Source organism: Etheostoma cragini, chromosome 2 (assembly GCF_013103735.1).
Source record: "Etheostoma cragini isolate CJK2018 chromosome 2, CSU_Ecrag_1.0, whole genome shotgun sequence".
In the NCBI taxonomy this organism is placed as follows: domain Eukaryota; kingdom Metazoa; phylum Chordata; class Actinopteri; order Perciformes; family Percidae; genus Etheostoma; species Etheostoma cragini.
Window position 1 is genome coordinate 26,223,915 of NC_048408.1, and position 10,367 is coordinate 26,234,281.

Consider the following 10,367-nt stretch of genomic DNA (forward strand, 5'->3'; position numbering starts at 1 on the left):
CATCTGTTTTATCTAAATAGATAGTTATTGTTCATCTAACATATTTTCCCTCCATCCACCTTAGTTTGAGAGAATACACTGTCATATCTGGCTTTTGTCATGCACCTTAAGTTTAGCTGAGTCAGGCTTTGTTTACAGCAGATTTTAAATATATAGAGGCAGTTGTCAGCTACCAGCTATTTCTCTCTCTCTCTCATCACAGGGAGGACAATGGTTTATGTAAGCCTTTCATTCTGTCTCACAGTGAGAGATGGCTGCAGTGTATTGTGGGTAACAGAATCCAGCTGTGTTGTAGACATGGGGTGTGTGTGTCTGTTGGTGTGAACACGTGCAGGAGTGTGTGTGTCCGTGGCTGTGTTGCTATGCTGCTCTGCAGGTCTTGTGTGCATGTTGACCCGTTTTGTGTCATTTTGACGCCGATGTTTTGCTTTCATCATGCGGCCTCATCTACGCTCAGACAAATAGCCGATGTTATGCAGTACACTGTGTGCCATGTAGTCTTAACAGCAGGATTTATGAAAGAGCAAAGATTACTGGTTTTGTAACTCCATGTTATGTGTATGGAGGTAGAAGCTGTTCCCCATGTTATGAGTGCTGTGGTTAATAAGGTAAATGGCAGATTCTTGGCTTTGTAATGTGGGCACCCGTTCAATAGAAAACAGAAGAGCGCCGAGATGATAAAAGACAGAAGTACTTATGAACAGATTGAGCTGTCAGCTTTTCATTCTTCACTTCATCTCTTCCTGCCTCCTTTTTCCCTCCCACTTTTTCAGTCATTGCTTTTAACATTTGAGCAAAGTTCAAAAAGTGCATTATCAACCAGCTGTGATTTAAGTACAAAGATGTTTACCTGCAAGTTCTTCAAGGGAATTTCTGCCTTGCCAATTTGGCATGATGCTTGGCTTAAGAGCTTTTTATTTGTTTTTCATTGCTGAACTTGGCAGTCGAAACTCACACAACAAGGATGTCACACGTACAGCATATAAACTATACTACTACTTCAACTAATACTAATCATAAGTTATTATAATTGTCTTAAGAGTATTTCAAAACCCTGCACTGATAAACTGAAATTAAGCTAGGGCTGCATGATTATGGTCAAAAGGATAATCACAATTATTTTGATCAATATTGAGATCTTGATTAATTATCACGATTATTTGTTCATTTTTAACCAAAACAATTTTTTTATGGTCACATAGGCCATTTATAACTGCTTTCATATCCATATTATGCTACATTCTTCTGTCTTAAGTTGTATAGACGTGCAGCTGCAACACATGTAAATGAAAATTAGCTATCTGAAATAAATGGACTACGGTGTATTTCTTAAAAGCTCCTTCACTTGTTGTCAACAACAACTGATTCAAATAGCTAGGGAGAGAGGGGGAGTGCAATGGACGTGTGCTACGCACAGAGTTACGGCTGACTTGCTATGAATGGGTCCAGCACGGGTCGAATGGCGGGTCAGCAGAGTTACACACGTCGTGTGTATAAAATGGCTGTATCGTCACTGCGCTGCATTTTTATGAACTATGATATTCTGGCCATGGGTCACATCTCTGGCCCAGGTCCAGCAGCTCCGTCTCACACGCTGTTACTCTACGGACTGAAGTTAGTTGCATTCCATAACTTCTTCTGTGTTTTTTGCCGTGGCGGCCGCAATAATAGAGTTACCAGCGGAAACACTGGTATAAATACAGGTTTGCCCTTCATACTTAACAATATACCGCTGTGTTAATAACAATTAAAACTGTGGACAAATGTCAGAAGTGTGGACCGACGGCGGCTGTGTCTCTTCATGTTGCTATGGCGCAGTGTGTGAGTTAATGGGGGCGGGGCTGCACAAAGAGTAAGAGGAGAGATCCAAACACAGGCACAGCTTTACAGCAGACATGGGTCACGTAACTTAAAATGAAACCAAATCGATATAAACGACATTGCTTTGTTTGTGGAGAGGCTGCGGATGCGAGGACATTAGCACTGTTGCGACCGGAAAAATGATAGTCGCACCCTAAAGCCCTGTGGGCTAACAGACGCTAACTAGCACTGGTCACTGCTGTTGTCTGAAAACAACACAGACGGGACAAAATGTTGCGTTTACTGGTAAACTGGTAGACCGATGAATGACCAACTGCTAACTGTTGTGGAATTTTCCTCCCGTTACTCTGTCCTCTGTGACTGTCTCCATTTAGAAACTAAGCTGGGCGGTGCTTGGAAAAACTCTGACTGGCACGTGATTAGACAGTGGTTTACGGAGATGTAGATTGGCTTTGCAAAATACACCGGAGCATTATATGAAATGACTTATTTAAAATATTGCTCGATCACGCAAATTTGATCATGGGAAGTCAAAATCCTGATTAAAATTGAATTAACTGTGCAGCCCTAAATTAAGCACAACTGTGTTTGTGTGTTTATAACATAAGAGTATTAAGTAACACCAAATCAGGACTAATATAGCTCATTAGAACCTAAAAACTACCAAAAACACAAGACAATGTATGTGGACTTTTTAGGAACATAGCATTAACAAAACGTAATTTAAATGCTTCCACAACCAACTTGAATTGCAGAAAATTGTGAATATAAAACAAAACAATGCTCCAGACCAGGAGCTCCCAGTACATACTGATGATCTTTTGATGACATCAACACGGCAATGCTAACACCTTTTGGCAAGACAATGCTCAAATTTACTAATATAAGAAGATCCTTGAGACATTTGAAGCAAAACTGTCTTTTGTCTCATTCTTACCTACAGGGAGGTCAGAAGTCAGGGTCAACTACAAAGCAGGAAGTTTCATTTTGTATAGGGGATAATATCCAGAGCTGAAACCTGTAATGTTGTCAAAAGCATGATTAGCATATGCATGAGTAGTTATTTTCGTTCTTGACGCCGAAACACAATTAATGTCATTCCACTCTTCATCTGTCATCAAATCATCCACTGCAGCACCCTTGAAGGAATGACACGTAGCTCTTCCTATAACTCTGTTACCGTTCTACAACAGTATAAATGTCTGCACATAATGAAACATCCGGATTCCCGAGCCGAGCGTGTCTTTAAACTTGTCATGCACTTTAAACAAAAGCAGCCAAATGCCTTGTTGTAGCCCTTTGTCCTCGGTGGAACATGCTGTCAAGTTGCACACAGTGCATGTGCATCAAGGTGTGCGTTGTTCTTGTTTGACTGATTCTTACTTAGAATCATGATGATGATGATTGACTGGTTTGGTAACTTCAGCGACGTTATGACACATTTTTTAGGTCATCTTCACTCATCACTTAAACAACTACAGAAAAAAACAACTACTATCACACTGGCAAAGAACAATTGATGAATTGTACAAGGGTCATGTTAAACTTAGTTGCATCTCAACTGTAGTGGGATTTCTAAAATAAGACAGTATCTGATTCTTCACATCAAATATCCAAATCCCCCTACACTAAAAAATATCTTTGACTTATTGTTACTTTACTTGGATATTTGAGATTAATTATGCAGAATGATGTAGAGCTGAGTTTTAATAGAAGGCTGTTTTTACAATTATTGGCTGAAACAGTTTCTTTCTTTGAATACATACAAGCAGGATTTATCTCATGGGTGTAGGACTGGCATATTTCCACCTCAATAGATGTTCCCGCCAATTTTGGCCAAAACCGAAAAGAAAAAAACACTCCACCAACAAGTATCAACAGAAAACAAATTATACTTGGGATCTGTTTAACAAAACTTAAGAGCCTGTCAGAGATCTGACATCGCTATGTGGTTTACAACAAGACAAGGCAGATTAAGAAAGTTAATTCTGTATTAATTCTACATACTCAAAACCCTTGTATTCCACCTCATTCATTTGCCTTACTGCCACCCATTTGTTAGTGGCAATAGTTACTTTCTATACAAAAAAGAAAAGCATAACAAACACATTTTGAATTTACAGACCAACCAATAAAGCGTGGCATGTTGGTATTGTTTAGTCTGTCATGCGAGTGACAGGTTAGAGGTTTGATCTTCCACAAGTGTGCCAGCCCTAAAGCCCAACCACAAGATTGGCAGCTTTGGCAGCTTCTGGTTTATAGTAGCTGCTTTTGAAGTCCCATTTTTGGTTCTAAAAAAACAAACAAATCTTGTGTTTCAATCTTGTGTTTGCCACTAAGATACTCTTTGTCAGTTGTCATATTTTTTTAACCATCTTGTTTCCCACCCTCTTCCTTTTTCTCTCATCCCTTTGTGCTTAATAAGGACAGATCTTGAGAGAATTTTGCAAATTCCTGTCAACTGACGGGCTTTGACCTTGTATGTTATGAATATCGGGAGATAAACGGAGGAGACAGAGGGTAGAAAGGGTACGGGGGCATGGGGCCAGAGGTGCGCCCCTGACTTTAATAAAGCGTCTTAAGTTTCTCCTAAACTTCCACCTTAGGAGTCCTGGAAAGGGCGGGAGTGCAGGAGTGCAAGAGTTTACGAACACAGACCAGGTCAGAGAGTCAGTGGGGAGATAAGAGGAAAGGGTGATGCAGAGATATATACTGCATCCTAGGCTCCAACGGGTCTAAAGTATAACGTCACAGTATTCAGACTGCGTGGACAAACAACATATCCCATTCTACCTGAGGCTACATCTAAAATAGAAAACAATCTTTAGTTTCTCCAGTCCAAACAGAGAGGTTTATAATAGCCCTGTACAAGTGAAGAGGATCTTTATCCTCCTTGACTCCACTGAAACATAAAACAATTATGTGTACCAATACTTGGGCAACATTTTATTTCTTCATATAGTTTACCTATGGAGTGACAAAATAGTCACAAGGAAAGTAAACAATGCATTACCTCTGTAGAAGTCAGGCTGACACTAAGGTTGATTGTTTAACCTCTTGCACAGTGAAGTGAATCAAATAACTTATTACACTGAGAAGGCCTGTGTAGGAGGAGGCCACTAAATCTGGACTGCATAGACAGAACGTAAAAAAGAAGATGAAGTTGGAAAAGTAGGAGGAGAGGCTGGGAAAGTTTGAAGTTTTGAACCACTTATCTAGTCTTCGAGCTCTGTTTGGTCAGTTTGGTTATTAAGACCTTGTGCTCTCTAACTTTCAGTAGCTGTACGATGGACACTTAGATTTCTATTGCATTTGTAACCATCACTTACACTAACACGTGCACACATTCATTTGTCTGATCTAAATTAGATACATTTTTTTAAGTCACACACCCACACACTTGTTTTCGGTAAAATGATTACACAAATTTGTCGAAAGATTAAGTGATTAAGTGTCCGTGTGCAACACACACACAGCATATTTACCTTGGATATGTTTGCTTGTAGTAGCCGCGTGTTGCTGCGAGTGTCGAGCACCATAACTGCAGACTGGGTTTCACGGGCTAAGGACCATGTCATAAACACAGGGAAGAGGCTGAATGGGTTCCTCACTTACCCCAGAAAGTTCACCCTGGGTGGGCTGTGTTAACCCGTCGCCTCAGCCTGTGGGTCCTGATCCCTGGGGTGTCTGCTCGCCAACGATGTAAAACAGCAAATTAATGGTTGTTTGTGTGTTTGTGTGTGTGTGTGTGTTTGTGTATTGTATTGTACTGTACTACACTTGTCTGTGTGCTTGAATATGAGTGTATGGTAGGGGTGGGAATCACTTGACGCCTCCCAATACAATATCCTCATGATACTTATGCCATGATACGATATTATTGCGATTTTTAACATATCGCAGTATTTTGTGATATATTGCAATTTATAACCTTTTTTACAACTTCTAATTTTTCCCAATTTCAAATGATGTCCCCAAAAGTTTTATCTAAAAAGATACCTTTCTCTGTTTCTTCCTATTACTTCAGTTTTAATGCTGCAAAATGGGATTGTCAAGCAGACAAACTGACCAACACATACTGTATATAATAAAATATCGATACTTGGCGGCTGTGTATATATACAGTATTGCCATGGAAAATATCACAAAACTATACTGTATCGATGTGTTCCCCCACCCCTAGTGTACGGATGCATTTCTGAAAGGGATGAAGACAAAACTCCTCTGGCACTTATTTATGAACAAATAGTGCTAAGGCTTTAGGAATTAGATTGAGAAAAATACTTCTTACTTATTTATTCCTCAGTAATGATGTCGTTAACAGTCTATCCATCCTTTTACAGTTTTTTTATGTCTGAATTGGTTTCTTACTTTAAAGCCTCACTTTATAATTGTGACCTGCTTAGTAAGCAAAGGGTGATTAACACCAACCATTCTCTCTCTCTTATGTCTTTCAGAGTTTTAGGTCAACGTCACCATGCTGCCCTACTTCCTGCTCCTCTTCCTCTCATCTGGTTTTGTATTATCCTCTGACTGCCCAGCAGACTGTTCCTGCCAGGCCCATGGCTCAATATTCTGCATTCAACGACGCTCCAGCAATGTGCCTCGTGTCCCCCCCACTACCCAAAATCTATACATCTTTCAGAACGGCATCAACACTTTGTCTCAAGAGGACTTCAAAGGTCTGGGAGAGTTGGAGATGCTAGATCTGAGCCAGAATGAGCTGGCAGAGATTCCAGACAGTGTGTTTGAGATGCTCTCAAAGCTGAAGAACTTGGACCTGTCCACCAACCACATTACCCACATTTCTAAAGGCAGTTTTTCTGGGTTGGTCCAGCTTGAGAGGCTGTATCTCCACGCAAACAACATTCAGAGCATACATATGGAAGCTTTTGAGAGTTTAGAGATGCTACTGGAACTCAAGCTCCAAGGGAACCAGCTCACCTCTCTGCCATCTCTTCATTTCCCCAAGCTTCTGCTTCTAGACCTCAGCCACAACAACATCCCAACTCTGGGACCCTCAGACCTCCAGACTCCCCACCTGGAAGCCCTTAAGGTGGCCTCTCTGGGGCTTACCTCTCTGGATGAAGATCTCATAGCCTCTCTGGGGAACCTCCATGAGCTTGACGTCTCCACAAACCAGTTAACTGAGGTACCTCAGGCTCTAAAGCAGGATTCCCTCAAGGGGCTGATCAAGCTCAGCCTGGCTGCTAACCCATTGGGCGAGCTCAGGGTGGAAGACTTCCAGAAACTAAGTGGACTTCAAGAACTGGATCTCAGTGGTCTTAATATTCAGGGATTTTCACAAAGTTTTTTCCAGACCTTCCCTAGGTTAATGCACCTGACAGCAGCTGAGAACCCATTTAATTGCATGTGTCCATTAGCTTGGTTCCATGTCTGGCTAAAAGAGAAGGATGTGACTCTTGGGAGGCCTGAGGAAACCAGATGTCACTTCCCTTTAGTTAATGCTGGGAAGATGCTTTCAGCACTGGAGCACAAAGATTTTGGCTGTCCACCCACCACAACAGTGCTGATTGGCTCCCCCATTGGAAGTACTCATGTTCCCTTGATACCCACCACATCTCCAGAAACCATTCATACCAACGCCATTCCTCCTCCTCCTCCTCCTCCTCCACCCAGTGAGACAACAGTCTCCTCAAAAACAGACAGTCCTCTTTCACCAGAACCTCCAGTCTCTCCAAGTTCCAACAGCGGGGAGGTAGGGGAGCACATGTGCCCATCAAACATCTGCCTCAATGGGGGCACTTGTAATTTTGACCCATTAGGTCAACTCAGCTGCGTGTGTCTTTCAGGAACCTTTGGCCTCTACTGTGAAAATGTGGATGAGGTTCCTGAGCAGCCGAAACCATCAGCAACAGAGGTTTTGATAGTTGCCCATGAGATGCCCATTGAACTTGATGCCATCAGCTCACGGCAGGTCACATCCACATCTATTCTTCTTGACCTGCACCGTTTCATCGAGACACGGCCACATATCCGTGGCATCAGTTTGACCTACCGTAACCTATCCGGGCCTGACCGCCGCCCTATTATCCTGAGTGTACCGGCATCCTACCCTGAGTACACTTTGCGTGGTTTGAGACCAAATTGTACCTACTCAGTCTGTGCCAGTCCCCTGGGTGAAAGAATTAACTCTAGGTCCAACAGCTCTGTAGAAACAGGGTCGTGTACAGAGGCTCGCACTGAAGGAGTTCCACCGTCATCCCCAGAGTCCAGGGTGGAGACACAGAGCCCGCTGACATACACTCTCATCCTCGCCCTAGCTGCACTGGCCCTGGTGCTTGGGTTAGCTGTGGTGGTAGGGACAATCATCTGTGTCCGAAAAAGAAGACAGGCAAAGGCAGGAATGGAGCTTGAGCTTGGCCCGGCAGATCCTGATCCCATGGAACTGGAGGGGATCAAGTCCTGCCTTGAGAATGGGGGAAATGGTACACTACCCCACAAACAGCCGGAGATCGACCGCTGTCACACTCCTCAGCCGTCGCCATCCTTGCACCAAAATGAGGGTTTGGACTATGAAGTATCCTTGATGCAAGGACACTGCCCATCAAATAACAATCTAACATCCTTAAAGCCATCTTATTTTTAACATGCAATAAAATAATAACACTTTTTTAAAAGACTGTACTTGCCCATTAGGAATTGAGAGATCCCGCTATGGCTTACTTAGTGGTTAAAAATCTAATTTTCATTCCAATTTCAGATTTCAATAATTTGAAAAGTGGCGCTTACTATCTTTTTTTTTGTCTAAATGATAACACTACGGACTGGATCATTTGTTTAGAGCTACTAAATGATGAATTTAGGATGACAGCATATTGAAATGTGCTAAACCACTGCGGGACTATGATCACAATGTGGTTTAAAGTCATCAAGCAGAGTTTGATGGTGGTGAAACCTAAACTAAGTGCAATTGACTAGAAGGGTCCTAGTAGCAGACTTAATATGGAAGTGCCTTTTTGCATTGTCACCATTGGCTCATTTAAAATAAATCTTTCTTTATATAAAAGAAACTATACAAATGAGCTGAAATCCTGCTGCTGGATTTGGGAGATACAGTTTGGAGAAAAGTGCCCCAGTGGTTGGGTTATAGAAATGGAGTAAGTTACTGTGGTTTAAATAAAAAAACAGCGATGCAGATGTGTGATGCTTGGACCACACGCTCCGGTAAAAAAATGGTGTTTTTGACCAACCACTCCATGGGGATTATGAATCGAACTTGCACTGAAAAGAAATCTTTCTTTTCCTTTCCAGTGTCCCAGTCATAAACTGCCACAAGACTGATGATGGTCACATAAAGGAATGCAATAACATAAAGACTTTGACAAAGCTAGTAATAGGTTGATGACCTAATATTTTGCTGTTGACATTATCTAATCGGAAACAAAACTTAAGTTTCTTCCCATGTGGAGCTGGATTCGTCAGTGTCAACAGATTTACCATAATTCTCTCCACACATCCTGGAGCTTTTGGCTTTGTAGGAGATGGATTTGATGTGAAAGATAAATGGACTGAATAAAAAGCCATTGAGAATGGACTGTGCCTGCATTGTTCTGTAGCGTGACGGGTAGGCTGTTTCATCGAACTTATATCATGATATTTTGTTTTGATCATGTTTTTTGTATTGTAATCATGTTTTTGCTGTTGATGTCTCTTAAGTATTGCTATGGTTGCTAGTTAAAACATGAATTGTTCTTCCTAAAACGCCTGATCATGTCATCAGGAATTCTTTCCTTTTCTATTTGCATTAAGCTTAAACCTTGTAGAGCTACTTGCAGTGTGTACAAAGTAAATACTAGCTCAGGTTCCTGCGCTAGAAGGACTAAACACAACCAATCATCAAATGTCCAATCAAGCTTCAATTTAAAGATTTAGTTAAAACAGTCATCTTTACATAATGCTTGTGTATGAGGTTTGCCAAAATACATCTGAAGAACTCACCAAGTGAATGTAACCATAAAGTGTATTAATTTTCAGACACCTATTTTCACTGCCAGGTCTGCCAATGATACATAACGGACAAGCCACAAGACTAGTTTTGACAGCCAGAGCTCTCAAAATGGTGTTCAAAAGGCCTATTGCCGCAGAACCCACTGATTTAAAGCAGCACACGGGTGCAGAGGAAAAGAAAAGCAAGTTCGTAGAGCTTGAAGGAAATTTGCTGTGAGTGTCAGTGAGTTTTAGGCACTAGTTTCCTCTTGGCGCTTCTGACTGAACTGTTTCTGAGATATGGTCTAGACAGTGTCCCCCTGAAGCTGTTCTCACACACCCTGTCACTGGCTCTCTGTGCCTCCACTCTAACCATCCAGTGTGTTTTGGTCAACAAGCATTATAGGCATGTGTGTGTTTGGTGACTGTTTTGCTTGTTTACTGCCAACCAGACTGTGAAATGCACAGGCTAAGTGTACCGTTCTGATGTATTTGTTCTGTATTTCCTCACTTGGCTTGGGAATGTCACAATGCTTTTAGTGTTACTTTTATTGTGTGTGTGTGTGTGTGTGTGTGTGTGTGTGTGTGTATATATA

General features: G+C 41.7%; 1 protein-coding gene across 2 annotated transcripts in view; it reads left to right on the forward strand.

Annotated features, from left to right (window-relative positions):
- Window positions 1–9,167, forward strand: part of LOC117960508 (vasorin-like) — a 28,868-nt gene extending 19,701 nt beyond the window's left edge. Inside the window, exons 2-3 of one of the 2 annotated variants that reach the window (XR_004660174.1) lie at window positions 6,279–8,585; window positions 8,622–9,167. Coding sequence is in view for 1 of the 2 variants with exons in the window: in XM_034898456.1 (XP_034754347.1) it covers window positions 6,299–8,431 (2,133 nt within the window). In the remaining variant the exon portion in view is untranslated. Of the gene's footprint in view, window positions 1–6,278 lie in introns of both variants that reach the window. The other variant, XM_034898456.1, reaches the window with a different exon arrangement.
- The last annotated feature ends 1,200 nt before the right edge of the window (window positions 9,168–10,367 follow it).